The 17,240-nt window shown below is 35.0% G+C and overlaps 3 protein-coding genes across 3 annotated transcripts in view; all 3 read left to right on the forward strand.

Annotated features, from left to right (window-relative positions):
* The window catches only part of LOC18047016 (histone-lysine N-methyltransferase ATX3), a 9,594-nt gene extending 1,540 nt beyond the window's left edge, over positions 1 to 8,054 (forward strand). The window contains 23 exon segments of the mRNA XM_024188186.1: positions 4 to 40; positions 43 to 162; positions 1,061 to 1,161; positions 1,163 to 1,178; positions 1,300 to 1,368; positions 1,467 to 1,535; positions 1,634 to 1,725; positions 1,836 to 1,928; positions 2,268 to 2,403; positions 2,885 to 2,957; positions 3,236 to 3,335; positions 3,500 to 3,624; positions 4,193 to 4,338; positions 4,577 to 4,681; positions 4,890 to 4,954; positions 5,110 to 5,323; positions 5,492 to 5,578; positions 5,688 to 5,744; positions 5,849 to 5,938; positions 6,093 to 6,179; positions 6,720 to 6,794; positions 7,500 to 7,600; positions 7,699 to 8,054. Of these exon segments, the coding sequence (XP_024043954.1) occupies positions 4 to 40; positions 43 to 162; positions 1,061 to 1,161; positions 1,163 to 1,178; positions 1,300 to 1,368; positions 1,467 to 1,535; positions 1,634 to 1,725; positions 1,836 to 1,928; positions 2,268 to 2,403; positions 2,885 to 2,957; positions 3,236 to 3,335; positions 3,500 to 3,624; positions 4,193 to 4,338; positions 4,577 to 4,681; positions 4,890 to 4,954; positions 5,110 to 5,323; positions 5,492 to 5,578; positions 5,688 to 5,744; positions 5,849 to 5,938; positions 6,093 to 6,179; positions 6,720 to 6,794; positions 7,500 to 7,600; positions 7,699 to 7,789 (2,149 nt within the window). The 3' untranslated portion in view covers positions 7,790 to 8,054.
* A 1,029-nt stretch (positions 8,055 to 9,083) lies between these two features.
* LOC18047017 (probable F-box protein At3g61730) lies at positions 9,084 to 13,175 on the forward strand. The gene is made up of 8 exons (XM_006444791.2): positions 9,084 to 9,172; positions 10,196 to 10,395; positions 10,495 to 10,539; positions 11,062 to 11,226; positions 11,342 to 11,389; positions 11,817 to 11,987; positions 12,704 to 12,811; positions 13,046 to 13,175. Exons 1-8 carry the CDS (start codon positions 9,084 to 9,086, stop codon positions 13,126 to 13,128), a joined length of 909 nt encoding a protein of 302 aa, XP_006444854.2. The 3' UTR covers positions 13,129 to 13,175.
* Positions 13,176 to 13,664: 489 nt separating this feature from the next.
* On the forward strand, positions 13,665 to 16,411 carry LOC18048562 (putative RING-H2 finger protein ATL21A). Its single transcript, XM_006444792.2, has 2 exons — positions 13,665 to 14,429; positions 15,934 to 16,411. The coding sequence occupies exons 1-2, from the start codon at positions 13,757 to 13,759 to the stop codon at positions 16,368 to 16,370; spliced, it is 1,110 nt and encodes a 369-aa protein (XP_006444855.1). The 5' UTR covers positions 13,665 to 13,756; the 3' UTR covers positions 16,371 to 16,411.
* The last annotated feature ends 829 nt before the right edge of the window (positions 16,412 to 17,240 follow it).

The following is a 17,240-nucleotide window of genomic DNA, read 5'->3' on the forward strand; positions in this document are numbered from 1 at the left end:
CAGTGGTTTTCAGATTGCCTTGGAGGAGGCAGTTTTTGGCAGAAAAATGGTTTTTTGGACTTGAACCTTGCTATTGGGCAAATTGGTCCAGAAGCTTATTCCCGCAGAGGCCAAGAGGCCACGGGTTCAGGTCAGGATCTGGAATACTGCCCTCAGAATCAGGTAAGTTCTTCATAATTTCACTACTTTGTGGTGCATTGAAATTTCACGGATGCGTTGCAAGGCTCTAATCACTATTCAGCAAGATTCACATGCATATGATTAAATTAAATTAGCTTTGGTTTTTCTGTCTTGTTGTTTACCATAAAACTGTTACTTAAATATTCAATTCTTGGATGATTTGCACAGAAGAGGCTTGTGTAACATCTGAATTAAGTTAATAAATTAGGTAAACTTTTCAAAGTACTGCTACACAGATGTACATGTTGCATGCAGTTATGAACTGAATCTGCTTTTTTAAATTTGTGGTGATGAATTGAAAGTTTATACACTAGCTTAGGTTTACCATCCATCTACAATGTTATATCCTTCTTCATGACTTGTTTGAGGCTGTTCTTTTCTCACTCTCCTCTTACTTTGATATTCTGGCATTTGAATTATTTTTGTCTTGTTATCAGGTGGTGCTGATGGTACCATTTGATATATTCTTTGTGCTGTTTCTGGCCCTTTCCCATTGCTGTTGCAGTCCTACTTCAAGTTGGAGGATTGCTTGTACTTTTTAAAATTTTTCATGTCTTGTCGTAGGCGCTAAAATCCAATCTTAGTCACTTTTCCCATCGTGGAATTTTCGTGCAATGTTTTCTAGTGGATTAGTGGTTCTCATCCTGTGTGATAGTCACTCTACTAGACTGTGCGGGGACTGTACCCGTTCAATAATATTGTTTGTGGTTGTACACACAAAATTCTGCTTTCCTTAACACTTATTTTCTAACACTTTGGATGTTTGTGTTTGTATTTTCAACTGTTACTTTGGGTTATTGGATAATATATTTCCGTAGGTAGTGATCAGATAGTTTTGTTTTGTGTTTCAAGAATTCATTTGTTTAATCAACTGCTGCAGAATGCATGTTATAAGGTTGCAAGAGTGTGTGACGGTTGTGGCTTATTTCGACCTTGCAAGTTGAAGAGAATGAAAGGCTTAGTATCTGAAACCCAGTTTTTATAAACATTGTTCTAAGGTTCGTAAGACTCTATTCTTGAATTTTATTTGACATGAATGTAGCTTCTATTTTTCTATTGATGGAAGAAATAGATTAACTGTTTTTCTTAACATGATCTCCACATTTATTCCTTTTACAGTTACAAAAATCAGAGCAGTACTGTGGCATATGCAAGAATATTTGGCACCATTCAGATAGTGGGAATTGGGTGAGATTATTCACACTTCCGGTGGGGCTAGTATATATATATTTTTTTGGTGGGGGTAAAAAACACTGAGAAAATATTGTTTTACTTCTCTGGAGCAGGTATGTTGTGACGGTTGTAATGTTTGGGTGCATGCTGAGTGTGACGAAATTTCTGGCAAACATTTTAAGGTACACCTACCTAATTTGTAATTTTATTTTGTTTTTATTTATGTTATTCATTATGTTCATGGAGTTTGGGGGTTCACTGACTTGATTATGCTGTGAAGGATCTGGAGCACATTGATTATTATTGCCCGAATTGCAGAGTAAAGTTTAAATTTCAATCATCAAATATAGGAAAATGGCAGCCAGGTGTCAGGTATGTTAACTTAATCCTACAGACATCTGATGTTTTACTTTGGCTATGTATTATGGATGTTCATTTGATGTGAATTTTTAAACATTATACCAAACAATATTTTTTGACAGTGCTGTAGAAAATGACGGGCAAATGGTGCTGCCTGACAAGATAATGGTAGTATGCAATGACGTCGAAGGAGCATATTTTCCAAAACTTCATTTGTAAGCCTCAGAACTTATTAATGTCCTTGATAAGTTTAATAAGACCGTTATTGTTTTTTTCTTTTTGTTAAAAGAATCAAATTGAAAAATTCTGTTAGGGCTGACATTTTCTATCCTCCTCCCCATTCTTTCTTTCGGAAAATGTTTGTTCACACTCTTTATTTGGAAATACTTATTAATAGCCACACATACATTGTCAACAAGTTATTTGATTATTTGACTTGGTTTTTTCAGTAGGGAACTCTGGTTGCACTATTTTGGTTTATGGCAAAGTTGTTTTGAATAGAATATTCTAAAAAATAGCTGAGCTAAACTGATGTTTTGCCCTTTTTCCTTTAGAGTTGTGTGTAGGTGTCGATCATGTGGGCCGAAAAAGCTAACACTTAGTGAATGGGAACGCCACACTGGCTGTAGAGCAAAAAAATGGAAGTATAGCGTGAAAGTTCTGGGCACTATGCTACCACTGGGGAAATGGGTTCGTATTGATTCTTTCATCTTGTTTTTATAATTCTTTTTATCTGTATATTAAATTGTTTAGAACTTTTGGTCATTATTGGAGGCTATTGGCTTAATGTATTGATGATTAAAAGAAATCACAGCTATCTACTATCTTGGTTCTCAGTGATTGTTGCTCATAAATGTAGTTTCCTTCCTTAAAGCCATAGCCTGCTTCATCAGTTTCCCTTCCAACTTTAGTGAATCAGCAAGAAATGTAATTACCTTATCTATAGTGATTGCTCCTATCAGGGAATATTGGATTATTTTTGTGGACAGAATGTAACCCTGCTCCCCTCTTCCCTTTTCTATGTTTTATTTTCTAATTGTAGACATGTGAACAATTGAACATCCCGATAGCCATCTGATCTGTCAATTAACAAAACATTATGGCTATATATGTACATATTAAGTTTTGATTCTTAAATGTATGGTTTTTATTAACATCGAAGACAATGCAGATCACTGAATTTAATGCTGATGCTATGGATCCAGTAAAATTAGATGAGAAAAAGCTACTTGCTTTTATGAAAGGTAATAGGCACATCCTTGAAATATTTACATGTTGATATTATTATTATTATCATTATTGTTGTTGTTGTTGTTGCTTTTGTTTTTTTTTTTTTTTCATTTTGGTGGTGGTTGTGGTGGTTTTTGTTTTTTTTTTTTTTTTTTTCCCCCCCACGGGGGGGGGGAGTTGGGGTGGCGGGAGGGTTGATGTGGTGTTCTTAGGGGTTTCAAAAATTTTAACTAGAAATTTTTGTGATGTTTCAGTATTGGGAAACTTACATAACAGTTTTTTATTGCTACAGAGAAGTACGAGCCTGTTTCTGTAAAATGGACAACTGAAAGATGTGCTATCTGTAGATGGGTTGAAGACTGGGACTACAATAAAATTATTATCTGCAATAGGTAGGTCATTATTGGTTGTCTCTTGATACCAGTTAGATTGGGGTGGTTAAATGATAAACCATTTGCAGGCAAGGGGATTGAAGCTTATATTGTATTCTTTTGGAGATTTTTTTCTTTATTTATTGATTTTTTTCTCAACCTAAATGGCATTGTTATTTGTTCAGGTGCCAGATAGCTGTTCACCAAGAATGCTATGGGGTAACTGATGTTCAAGATTTTACCTCATGGGTTTGTAGAGCATGCGAAATGCCTAATGCTGAGAGGAAATGTTGCCTCTGTCCTGTGAGAGGTATGTCCTCGTAATTGAATGTGGTAATAGTTCTTAACTGTTCTGTTTTTTTTGTATATGGCATGCGTAGATAGTGTATTTACACACATGACACATGTAAGTATTACCTGTAGTTGAAATGGAAAGAAAATGGTCAGTGCCATAATTTATAGTTTCTGCATGGTCTTGTGAAACTTTTTTTTTTTTTTGAAATATGCAAAACAAAACAGTAGTTATGTCGCTTCTTTTAGGACTTCTAAAATATTGGTTGATTCCAATTTAATTTAGATGATGCTGCAATCGTAATAGTTATACTTCCATTTATGATTTCTCTTTGCCTATTAGCAAATATAAATGTGATGATGTAGCATTTTGATTATGTATTCTGAGCATTAGTATTTAATGCAGTTATGATTTTCTCTGAAAATGTTGGCTCCAATCTCAATGCTTGTCTGTCTCATCATATTTAGAACTGATTTTTGATTATGCATACTGAGCAATGTAAGTCAGACTACATGTCTACCTATGTCTGACAAAGGGCTTGTCTTCAATGCCAGCTTGTCTTAACATGTTGAAACTGCTTTTTTAGGGGGTGCACTGAAACCAACAGATGTTCAAACTCTTTGGGTTCATGTTACATGCGCTTGGTTCCGGCCTGAGATTGGTTTCTTGAATCATGAGAAAATGGAACCGGCAACTGGAATTCTTAGAATTCCAACAAATTTGTTTTTAAAGGTATGATGTGGTTATGATGATCATCTAATGAGCTTTCTTTCCTCCTACTTCAATCAAGCATCTTTTTAAGGCAGTGCTTAAAGACTGTCCCTGCCATGCTTGGGTTCTATTTCGCATTCATTTAAAGAAAGTTCTCTTGGCATTGGTTTATTTATTTATTATTATTATTTTCTTTTAGTGTATGGGTGTTGAGTTGACTGCTTGTCTCTGAAATTTTTCTTAAATGTATTGACTGCAGAGTTGCATAATCTGTAAGCAAACTCATGGTTCGTGCACTCAGTGTTGCAAGTGTGCCACGTATTTTCATGCAATGTGTGCCTCAAGAGCAGGATACTGCATGGAAGTAAGTCTTATTGTTCTTTGCTCGTAAACAAATTCATTTTTTGAGAGTTGTAATTTCATGGAATATGTCTACAATGGAAGATAGTGATTAAAAATGATTTTTTTTTCTTATTTTTCACACATGATTTTGCTTACAATGGTCAGTGCATTAAGGAAATGAGGGTTGAACGTTGTAAATTATTTCATTAATTTTTAATATTGAACTTCAGATACACAGCTTGGAGAGGTATGGCAAACAGATAACAAGGAAGTTGATATACTGTGCTGTCCACAGGTTGGAAAAATTTACTGTTCATTGGTTTCTTTATTTTTCATATTTTCTGATTTCAATCTGTTCTTCCATTGAAAGACAAAAGAATTGTCCAACTTTATGCACCATATCTTATGGTTTTTGGTCTTCGTTCCTTCGTATCTTGATTTTTGGTACAGGACCCCAAATCCAGATGCTGTTGTAGCTTTCCACACTCCAACAGGGGTTTTTGCTGGTAGAAGCTTGCTTCAGAACCAGAGAGGCTGTTTCCGTGGTTCAAGGCTGGTTTCAGCTAAGAGAACAGAGGACTCTGAATCACCATCCCCTGATACTAATGACTTCGAACCTCTATCTGCTTCAAGATGTCGTGTTTTCAAACGATCAAAGAATAAGGTGATGAATTTGGGAACCTTATACTTTTTAAAAAAGGAATTGTTGAAATTTTAGCCATGCTTTTTTCGAGGTTGCGTTTCTTTTGGTACAAAATGTCATGTCAGATGTGACTTTTGTTTAGTTTGTAGCTGACTTCTTGTGATCTATCTCTTTTCTTCTTGTTTGCAGAGCATGGAAAGGGAGCCGATATGCCACCGACCAATGGGGCCAAGACATCATTCTTTGGATGCAGTTATTAGCTTGAACACATATAAAGTGATATTCTTGTCTTTGTTTTATTTTTTTCTCATCGTTTCCTTAGATTGTTTTTGTTTGCTGGTAATATTCCATTTTATACTTACATGCTTATTTTGTCTTATGACAGGAAGTTGATAAACCTGAGATTTTCTCTTCATTCAAGGAAAGACTTTACCACTTACAGGTACACCATCATTTTTAATGTGAAATGACTGATGCCTACAGGCCATCATCTCAAATTTTTTTTTGTTTGGGGGGGGGGGGGGGGGGGTGGGTTGCTGTCCTCAGAGAACTGAAAAGCATCGGGTTTGTTTCGGGAAATCTGGCATACATGGATGGGGCCTCTTCGCTCGTAGACATATTCAAGAAGGAGAAATGGTACTAAATTAAGATTTTACAATTATCCATTTTCAAACTTGTGGGTTTAAGTATTCAACTTGTCTGGAATTTTTTTGATACCTCGAATAAGACAATCAGTGTCTGGTTTCCTCATTAGTGATGTGATAGTTATAGAAGGCATTTATATCTCCAGGTTGTTGAGTATCGTGGTGAGCAGGTAACTCAAAGCATTGCTGATCTAAGGGAGAAACAATATCGTAAAGAAGGCAAAGATTGCTATGTGAGTTCCTTATTCAGTAATCCATGGCCGTGACCATGGGATTGTTGTGGCAGAGCTTGTATTATTTGATTGCAATTATAACTTACTGTTCCTTTCTTGTGTGATGAAGAGTTTGAATTTCTCAATGTGGTGAACTATCTATCCTTTCCTAGGTGTTTAATGGTAATAATTGATTTGTTTGAAACTTGGGCTTTTGGGACTTTTGAAAAGTCTGTCAATAGTATAAATATGATGTGAAAATTGTAGATGAGAGAAATTGATAGGCATCTTCCTAAAAGAAAAGGTTCAATGTAGGGCAATGGAGATAATGGAGTTCACAGCATTCACCTGTCTGGCAAGCAGGTGCCAACATGGTATATTTGTTGAGGACTTTTCCTGCTTTGGTTTCTGTGGGCTTTGTGAAAATGGCTACCTCCTTTTCATCCACCTTGCTTCAACCCCCACTTGATTTAGGGCAGAACAACTTTTTATTATTGCTGCTATATGCTTTGTTTTAATATTTATTGGATTATTTAATCTTTAAATTAATGGTTCCTGCAGCTATTCAAGATCAGTGAGGAAGTGGTAATTGATGCCACAAATAAGGGGAATATAGCTCGCTTAATCAACCATTCAGTAAGTTCTTGTTACAAAAGTTAATAACAAAATCTTCAAGATTCTCTTTGGGGTGTTTGTCTCTCTCTCTCTCTCTCTATATATATATATATGAAGCTCTACCCTAACTTGTAATTTCCTCATTCTTTTGCCTGATCAATTAGTCTGAGTTTGGATTTGGTTGGCTTGGGTTAGGTTAGTGAAATTTGTGTTGACCGTACACAGATTCTGTCAATTAATACTTATATCGGTGCATGTGGTTGTGCAAAGGCATTGTATACCCTGCTTTTCTTGGTTCTGCTCTCCTGGTATCTGAAGTTCTCAGACCCTGGTTACTTGCATTGCACCATTTGAGCCTACGACAAAATAACGCCAAAAAAGGAAAAAAATGCATTATTTTAAGGAAAGTGATTATAAGGAGACAACAATTTTGATTTGGTCTGGATCTTTCAGGTTCTAATGATTAGTGTTGCTTTTAGAACCTGAGCTTCACGCCTGTTTCCACCCATTGGTCTTGTTGTAGTCACCAAAAGTTGCTTCTATTTTGTGCTTAAGTCAGTAATTGTTGTTGCAACTGTTTTATGAACCAAAAATTACTTCTGTTTCATTAATTGTAGTTGCAACTGTTATATGAAATTCGACCTTGATTCTTAGTTCATACATTTATTTGGCCCTATGTGGTAGCATTTTTAAAATGATGTTAAAAATTTATTCCTTCTGTTGCAGTGCATGCCTAACTGCTATGCAAGGATCATGAGTGTGGGAGATTGCGAGAGCCGGATAGTTCTTATTGCTAAGACCAATGTGTCAGCTGGTGATGAATTAACGTATGATCTTCCCCACCACTACCCCCCAACAAACAATATAAATTTTGGTTTCTTGGTTGAGGAATAAATTATTGTGCTTTTATTTATTTATTTTACAGGTATGATTACTTATTTGATCCGGATGAGCATGACGAATTGAAAGTCCCTTGCCTATGTAAAGCTCCTAACTGTCGGATGTTTATGAACTAGGTTCTATCTTTCTGCTAAGAGTAACCACCTTATCTTCATTTTTGTGAATCTCACATTGCCAGTCTAGCTTTGTAATTTTCTTTTTCTTCTTGTCTCGAAAATATTTGGTCCATTTTTTTGTAATTCTTTAGATGGCAATAAAAATGTAAATACATCAATCGCCGGCTGGCTGTTTAGTGGTGGTATTTTTGTAAATTGATGTAGACTTTATAGAATGTTCAGATTCCGATTCGTCTTGTGAATGTTACTTTGTTTTCCCGTTGAAGTGCTCTGCGAATTGACCATGTTTCAACTTACCAGCACATTTTCCCTTTTTCCTCGGATGAACTGCAAGTTTAATATTTTTATCTTATGGTGGCGAGATTTGCCCCCATTTTTTGTCATTTTGTTTAAATAAGGTGAATGAGTAATTGTTAATTAAATTATTATCTGTATTACAATTTAGAAGTTAAATTTTTTATACTGTATAAATCCATAAGTTTTATGTTTAACTCTTCTAAACTTTTAAATGGGGGGGGGGGGGGAATTGGGAGAACTTAATATTGCATTCCATTGATGGAGATGGAAGATATGCAATGATAAGAATCTGAAAAAGAAAAAAAATATTTAATATTGCTTTGACGGAGGAACAAGAAAAGATAAGAGAATTTGAAAAGGAAAAAATTCCTACCTAAAAAAAAAAAATTATAAATATTAAATTGACAGGTACTTTTAGTATTGATTAGATCTAGTTGCAAAATATGTTCATTTTCAATTATCGGGGTGGGTTAATAATCAACAAGGGTGGTTTTATAGGAAAAAAAGGGGGCCATCCTAATCTTATGCTTCTATACTCCATTTTGTTGAGATTTTCACATGGCCTGGCAGAGCGCCAATCTCCTGGTAATGGTGGAACCGAAACCACATACGTCAATTTTCACCACGAGATTCGTAGCCTTGCGGCAGTAATGGCTAAAATTCAACAAACCGTGATGAAGCAATTCTTATTCTTAATGGTGTTAGTTATCTTAGCAAACCCCAAAAAATGGGTGAAAAAAAGGAATCAAAGGAAAATTGATAATATAGGTGGGCGGTAAATTGTCTTAATCAGGACTTTAGGTGGACGTGTAGTAATATTATTGGGATATCCTTGAGGCATGCCAGGCCCGGCCCATCACGAGAACCGGAATTCCGATCCATGATGAACTACTTGAATTTTACTTTCTTTTTAAATCTTGCATTTGGCGCGCCTATATAAAGCGGAAGACTGAGAGTTGAAGTCATTTTGAAATTTCTCAGAGAGAGAAACAGAGAAATGAGGAAGAGATTGAAAAGAAACAAGGGACTTTGCGTTTGCAGCTCTCCTTGCTGCCCTTACCATGCTTCTTTATCCCTCTTCAGCTGGTACTTTCTCTCTATAGACTCTCCTTCAACAATGAACTTTGAATTCGAGCCATATCTCCACTTCATTCCAAATTCTTACTCTCATATTCGTATACTTTACGCTTGCATATTTAATCAATTTTAGTGAAATTTAAATCAATTCATGTTTTTCGAATTTTGATTTAAAATTCTGAGCTCTTGTTTTGTTTCATTCAATTTAACTGAATACGAGCTTTTAAGGTACTCTGGAATCTGAATTTCGAAGACAATAACCGTTTCATCATATTTGATCTCCGAATCTGGGATGATATGATCTTCAATTATCAGATTATTTGAAATTTTCTCAAGCTTGAGATCTGTTTGTTTTCAAAATCTATTTGACGAAGTTGTTTGTAGAAGAAGGTTGTTCGGTTGTTTACCAGTTGGTATGAGATGTTTTTAGGAAAAAATTTGATGTTCTACTTTGAGAAAGCAATTTATCGTTTCCAAACATTATTCCCAACCTCTATAAACAGATCGGTTGAGAATCGTTTATTCTTATTCTTCTGTTTCAAAACAGTTTTCCATTTTGATTCTTGACAACTGTTTGGTAGCTGCGAAAATAATGTGTTTAGAAATTTAACAAGATATTGAATCTCATGTTCTCTGTTGTTCCAGTTTACTGACTAAGCAAAAAATAACCTCGTCTGAGAATTAGAAGATTCTGTTATCTCATATTTGAATGAACTCTTTTAAGTTTTGAGGCCACAATTTCTTCAATTTTCCTCTGTTTTCTCTTTAGCCAAACAGAATAATCATGAGAATTTAGTTTTGAAATTAACTCGTGAATTTTATGTTTTCGAAATTGGAGTGCTAAAACTGGCCATTCTCTTGAGCTTTTTGCTAGCCTGCCAAATTAATCTTCAAAGCACAGATCTGCGTTAAATTTGAAATGAGTCAAATTGTTAAATCAGTTTTGCAGTTGATGTTATTTACTCGGTTTAGCTATTATTATTTTTTAAAAAAAAGATAGTATTAAATAATTTTTTTTTGGGCTAAAAAAAGGTATGACGTGGACATATGGACATACATAGCGAGGTTTTTGGACGGAAAATCTCTGCTGAAGCTGGCGTTGACGAGCAAATGGTTCCACGACGTTATTATGCATGACTGCGTTTGGAAGTTCGCGTGCCTGCGTGATCTTCAGGTCCCCGATCCACGCCACGTGTCCTTTAACTGGACCAAGATCTACGCTACGGCTTTTGGTATAGACGAAATCCCTTTGGTTTTGCCTTTTTAATATGCCTTTTTTAATACTGTCACTATCATCATCACAGTCTTATCGCTATAATTCATTATTGCAGATGGGAGTCATTCTTACTTGTTTCGTCAGCCGGACAAACATCTTGGTAGTTCTTTCTTTCAGCATTTTCTGTTTAAAGAATTATAGTTGTATAATTAAAACTAGAAAGGATTCAATAAATAAAGCTCAAAGTTTGTAACCATTTTCAGTTTTTCACCCTTGGATTACCCTTATCAGATATATGGAAGAAACTTGATAGCATCCTGGTTGGTACAATGAAGTGAACAGGAACTTATGATTTTATATTGGGCTTTAACTGTTAACTGCGTTAGATAGATTATATCATGATTAAGATGATCTCATTTGGGTTTCTAAGTGGCAATTAAGAGTAATGGCAAACTAATTGCCCATCAGTTCAAATTTCCTCTCAACCTGCCATGCCTACTTATATTGTTAGTCCACGAACGCATTTCATGCCTATAGGTTTAGTAAGTATATGAGTAGCTTGCCTTTTTATGCAAAATATTTGTTGTACCAACAATAATAAATGTGGAAGCTCATGCTTCAGTGCATCTGCCGGCTAATGAAATTTCTTCACTGTGTTTCGTCTTTTTACCGAACGAATCAGATTGGATGCGAATTGGTGCATTTCTATTCGATTCACAAGAAGCACTCCTGACGGACAAGCTGGACTTGCCCGTTAGAATCATAAAAGAAAAAACTATTGAGAAGATGCTGAAGGCCTGTGGATCCTGCTTGTTGAAAAACATTAAAACTGGGATATGGATAGCTGGTACTGTAAAATCGATTGAAGTATCCTGCTGTTACTTTTAAATTGCGTTCATATTTGGAATGTCATAGTCATTAGCCCAACTAATCGTGCACGTCAATGTGGTTGATTCTTTCAGATTTGCAGCTAGTTCGATGCCCTGCTTGTAACCTTGATACATGTGAAGGTGAGATTAAATGCCTAATTGCTCATAAAAGCAGGGCATGGATTTTTTTTTTGGTTGTTAGATTAATTTGTTAGATAAGATGTGTGGTTAGGGTTGTGATCACTAGATATGTAACACTGCTTTGGTAATAAGCCTAGTGCTGGACCGTAGGTCCAGATCACAGAATGTGAGATTACTTTTAAAATATAGTGCAATATACTTCATGTGGTAGAACCCTGTCACTGAGGATTAGAAATCCATGAGGACCATGACCTTCAAGATTCTTCAACTAACAATTTGTGATGTGCTCTCTTTCTTGGATATTTGTAGCAGGCGATTATTGAAAGAGATACCGAGAAATTTTTTTTTTCATTTAATTTGTTTCATTATTTAGTAAAAAGGCATACCACGAGTTGTGAAGCAAGAAAACTCGCATTTTTCCGTGTAGGAACAATGCAGATGCTAGAAGCCAGGCATATAGAGCTGTTCTTGAGTGAGGGTTTCCTGAATAGAAGCTGGGAGTATGAGCTTATTGGATCTCATAAAATTGAAAAGGATGTACGGGCAGCTTCCGCAGGAATTTTTGATGTGGATCACTTCAAGGACTGTCAATCAGCAGGTAAATCTTCATTTTGTACACTATACTCGTCTAACTCACCGTGTTCAGTCCATATCACCAAGAAAGATTCACAATATGCTCATTAGTCATAACAAGACAAACCCGCAAAAATAAAGTCTGCTTCAGCCACTGGATAGGAACGTTGTCTCTAAAGTTTTCATGTGAAAGGTGTAATAATATTTTCCACAGCATCAAGGAGCATGAGTTAGGTGAAACTGAAAACTATTTGGTAGAATGCCTGATCAAAGATGATCTAAGAATGCAAATGAGGTACTTTGGGTTTAGAATAGCTTTTCACTGACATATTCTCAAATAGCCGATATGGCTACCCTAAGATTTCAAGCTTTCCTTTATCAACAATGTCAATCCAATTGAATGAAAGATTAATGCTGTTAAAGAACTTTCGTTTGATAAGAACCTAACATTTAGCTTTAACTTGCTCTTGAATCGCTGAAACACTTGGGACTTTGTTGACATAAAATTGAGGAAACCATGAGGTGCATGGCCATATGAATTATGAAAATGTGTTTTACATTGTGTACAGTAACAGAACTTTATCAGAAAGATCATAACCGAATTTTCCAACGGATGACAACTAGAATCTATTGGGCTGGTTACTCCGGGATATGGATCGGGATAGAGCTTATGACCGAGAAAGGATTATTTCTGATATTGAAGGTGGAATGAATATAATTCAGTTTTGAAATATTTGGCAGGGGTGTTCGATCTCAAGAGATGGGCCGGCAAACCAAACGAGATGCTACCAAAAGCCATAATTGCTTTTCATGCAGTTGCTATCAACACCAATTTACAAAAGAACGAAGGTACATGTTTACAATGTGTGAAGATCCATAAAAATTTGTTTGAATGTTCTCAGCTCTTCACTTCCGCCTCCCCATTGTTACTAGTGGTCTATTTTTCAGATAGGCCTGCTGACTTCTTCTTCTTCTTTTTTGGGCCTATTGCCAGTACATTCTTTGATTGCCGTTCATATAACATGATTGAACTATACAAACTACATTTTTTCAATTATTTTCTTTTTGACTTTCTGGGAGTAGGAATTCTTGTCAAGTACCACACCATGAAAGCTGGGCCCGAAGGCGATATTGTATCGATCCGAATCTCACAGCAGCTTTTGTAATTCTGCTTAATTCTCACATATATATTAGCAAATATCAGATAATTCTAACTTCGGGACAATTGGTATGCCTAACTCAAAGTTCAGAGGGGATCATTCTTCAGCAATCATTCCGATCTTACCCCTCATTGTAGAAATTATTACAAGATACTGGACAAGTCTTATCTACGATTCAAGATTTATAGCCACTAGTTAATGTCTGTAATCGTGAAGTTCAGTTTTGCTGTAGAGTTTTTCAGGTAGTTATGCTTCTTAAAATGAAGGAGCCATAAGTTCATTTCTTAATTTCTTTTCGTTTGCCTTCAAAAATTAGCATAGGCTGATGAATATAGAAGTGGTTTCAGTTTTCACTTTTTAAAACATTAAAGGATTTCTATTGTCAAACTATACGTCGGCATGCCGTACTACAAATTGTATGCATAGACTTTTCCCCTTGTACTTGCCTTGAACTTATTGCCTATGGGCAAATTTACAAAGAAGTTTGCTGTCATAGAAAGCTAGAGCAATTAAATAGTCTTTGACTTCAGGTTTGTTTTTTAGTTTAATCAACGAAGTCCCGAAACCAAACATCTTTAATTATCCACTAGTCCTGCTCGTCTCTGGAATTAGTCCTTCATCATTCATCATCAATATGTGTATCATACAAGTTTTCTTCTTTCTCTTCTTCCTTTTTTCCTTTATACATTCAGAATCTTGCCAAGTTCATTTTTGTGCCGATAATATCCCCGTACGATTCCCCTTCCAACTTCACGGCAAGCAGCCCGAAAACTGTAGCTATCCTGGTTTCAATCTTACTTGCACTAGCCAAGGCATAACAGTGCTCAAGCTTCCTAATTCTGGAGAATTTTTTGTCCGCAACATCAATTACATCACTCAACAAATATACCTCTACGACCCCGAAGACTGCCTTCCCAAACGGCTCCAAAGCTTCAATCTCTCCGGCTCTCCTTTCGTTGCTACTTTTGTTTCTCACAACTACACTTTCCTCAGCTGCCCAGCTCAGGTCATAAAGTCCCGCTTCACCACCATCGATTGCCTCAGCAATTCAACAACTTCAGTTTTAGCAACTTCTTCCGTGAGTTTTGTGAATTCAATGATATCTTCATGCCAGATAATTTCAACATTGACAGTTCCAATTTCGAGGCCGGTTCACTATGACGAAGGATTCATAATTGACCTTAATAGTGACCTTCCGTTAACATGGAGTTTGCCTGATTGCATTGATTGCGAAGCAAGAGGTCAAATTTGCGGGTTTAAGAGCAGAAATAGTCAAGAAATTGGTTGTTTCAACAATTCTAAACCAGGTAATTATCTTTCTTAATCTTGATTAATCGAATGCTAATTGCCATCAGAAGAAGGGCCACAGAAACTTAAATACAGGGGATACACACACACACACATGCAAATTTCTTTTCCTATTAAAGCAATTGACTTAACTAAAGACACTGTTTTGATTGCATGTCAAGCGTTTAAGCTATTGGCATTAGATTAAAGAAAAAGTGACTATCGAAATACAATGTCAGATCCTGGGGATGTGGGAAATGAAAACGTAATTACTTAAATATAATATGATCAGTGCTATATTACGTTGAACCTAACATACACATACTCACAGCAACAATGCTAATGGTGAGGTCCATCACTGTTGCTATGAGTGTATGTATATTACATTCAACGTAACATAGGATAATCCATATAATATTGTTCCTTCTGATTTACAAGACAATGTCTACTCTTCATAAAGCCAAAAGTCAAAACCCAAAATTTCTATGTTGGTAATTTGTGGTCAAGCATTATTTTAAGGTGCTCTGAGTTGGTGGTGATGGTCGCTTTCTTTATTGGTTTTACTTGGTACATTTTTTTTGGGCCCTTCATTTTTCTTAGGTGCTGAATGTTACTACGTAAATCATAGACTTCATAGCATCTGAAAGGGACCAAATTAGTCGCAGACTTCTGGATGACCATGTTTTTGTTGCATTGTTTCGCCGCCTATGGGAAAAATACAAGGGTGCTTTTACGTTGCATCGAGATACACGTTGGGTGCTTTTACGTTGCATCGAGATACACGTTGAACTCGTTATAAATTTTCTGTTATTGAGTCACACTTATTCCGACATTTCCATTCACATTTGAGAAGTATAATAAAATAGTTGTCAGTTGAACCTCGTTAAATTAGTATTTAGTAAATTTATAATTTTGATTAAATAATAGTTTTTGTAAATTTTAACTTGAGACCACGTGGTAAATTAATAATTTAATAAATTTTTAAAATATTTTATTTTTTATTAAGACACAATTAATGTATAAATTAACTAATTAATTAATTTAAAACTAAATAATATAAAAATATATGTCAATGATTTTCTTTGTTGTTCGTGTCGTCATTAATTTTTTTACACTTTTCATATGAGAAGTCGTTTTAACTTAACATATGAAATAAGACAAAGATCAACCAAATATAATGCCTCTATTTTTTTTTTCTTTTTAAATGAGTTCCATGTAATTGTTTTATCAAATGATTGATTTATTCAATTAAGATCAAATTATAATTATATTATAAAGTTTGATAAAATCACTATATTATTTAATTATACTACATTTATACTTCATAAAAAAATTTATTATGAACGTGAAATAATCTTTATAAATTAATCACTAATTTATCGATATATTAATATTCACTATATTAATAAAATTTTCATAATCCCAAAGTTATTAATTTATCAAAATTCTTCTACGTACACTAAACGGCCTGATTATAGGTAATAAACAGAAGGGTGGCTGATCCTTAGTGATGTTAATTTTCAGGGGGATCAAATGGTGGTCTTCAAGTGTTCAGAATACTTGCGCTGTCGATTGCGATACCAGCTCTAATATGCGCTTCTGCAATCGGAATTTGTGCATGCTGCACGGATAGGAGTCGCCTTGGCAGCATGCAGCTTAACTCGACCCCAACAGCAGTAGTACCTCAGCCACCCATAATGACGGTGGGTCTGGATGAATCCACCATTGAATCATTTCAAAAGCTAGTCCTCGGAGAAAGCAAGCGACTGCCTGGACCGAACAGCAGCGCTTGCCCTATATGTTTATCCGAATTCCTCAGCCAAGAGACAATCAGATGCATACCAGAATGCAAACACTGCTTCCATGCTGAATGCATTGATGAGTGGCTCCGATTGAATGACAAATGTCCTGTTTGCAGAAATTCTGCAACGCCTGTCCATGCCAGTTCTGTGAACCCCTAACATTGTAGAATAGAACCGACCTTTTCTTCTCTGTAATTGCATCCGGCACTGTTATATAATTTGTGTTTATTTTTTGGAGTAGGAGTGTGGAGTGTGGATTCATTCTACTTCAGTATTTACTTACCTTAAAAAAGGAGGGAGTGGGAGTGGGAATTCGTGGATCCCATTCAATTTTGGAGTGGGGAGTGGGATTCCCACTCCCATGAGAGGAGGTGGGAGTGGGAATCCACTCCCCCCACTTCCCATTTTATTTTTATAAAAATAAATAAATAAATAATATCATATTTATTAAAAATAATAATTATATCATATTTATTTTATTAAATTTAATAAAATAAAAATAAATAAATATTATATTTAAATTAATAATATTAAGCATTAATTTTAATAAATATTAATTATTTATTTATTTAATAATAATAAATATTTTATTCTAAAATAATATTAATTTTGTACTATATTATCAATAATAATATTTCATTTGTGTTGCTATTATTAATAATTTTTATTCACATAATTTAAATTAAAATTAATAAAAAATTATGATTTACATAATTAAAAATATTAGTAATTATTATTAATTTAGAAATATAATAAAATATTTATTTTATTTTCTAAATATTTTATATTAATTTTTTAATTACAAATTATAATTCTGTACATAAGGATAAAATTATAATTTAAAATAATTTACTCCCAATCCAAGACAAAGTAAACAAATAATTAAGATTCTGATTGACAATTCATACTTTCATTTAGTCTAAGTAAACACCCTACTCACACTCCCACTCCACACTCTTAATCCAAAAATTCTCACTCCAATCTAAAAAATAAACGCGGCATTTTATTATTGAGCGTTTTCGGGTAGAA

The sequence above is a fragment of the Citrus clementina genome, unplaced genomic scaffold, assembly GCF_000493195.1.
Source record: "Citrus clementina cultivar Clemenules unplaced genomic scaffold, Citrus_clementina_v1.0 scaffold_3, whole genome shotgun sequence".
Classification (NCBI taxonomy): Eukaryota; Viridiplantae; Streptophyta; class Magnoliopsida; order Sapindales; family Rutaceae; genus Citrus; species Citrus x clementina.

Excerpts from the sequence above, each read along its gene's own strand:
- LOC18047017 (XM_006444791.2), top strand. The coding sequence starts at position 9,084 with ATGAGGAAGAGATTGAAAAGAAACAAGGGACTTTGCGTTTGCAGCTCT. Across the intron at positions 11,390-11,816 it reads TAACCTTGATACATGTGAAG|GAACAATGCAGATGCTAGAA; the intron begins GTGAGATTAAAT and ends TTTTCCGTGTAG. Across the intron at positions 11,988-12,703 it reads CAAGGACTGTCAATCAGCAG|GGGTGTTCGATCTCAAGAGA; the intron begins GTAAATCTTCAT and ends AATATTTGGCAG.
- LOC18048562 (XM_006444792.2), top strand. The coding sequence starts at position 13,757 with ATGTGTATCATACAAGTTTTCTTCTTTCTCTTCTTCCTTTTTTCCTTT. Across the intron at positions 14,430-15,933 it reads TTTCAACAATTCTAAACCAG|GGGGATCAAATGGTGGTCTT; the intron begins GTAATTATCTTT and ends GTTAATTTTCAG.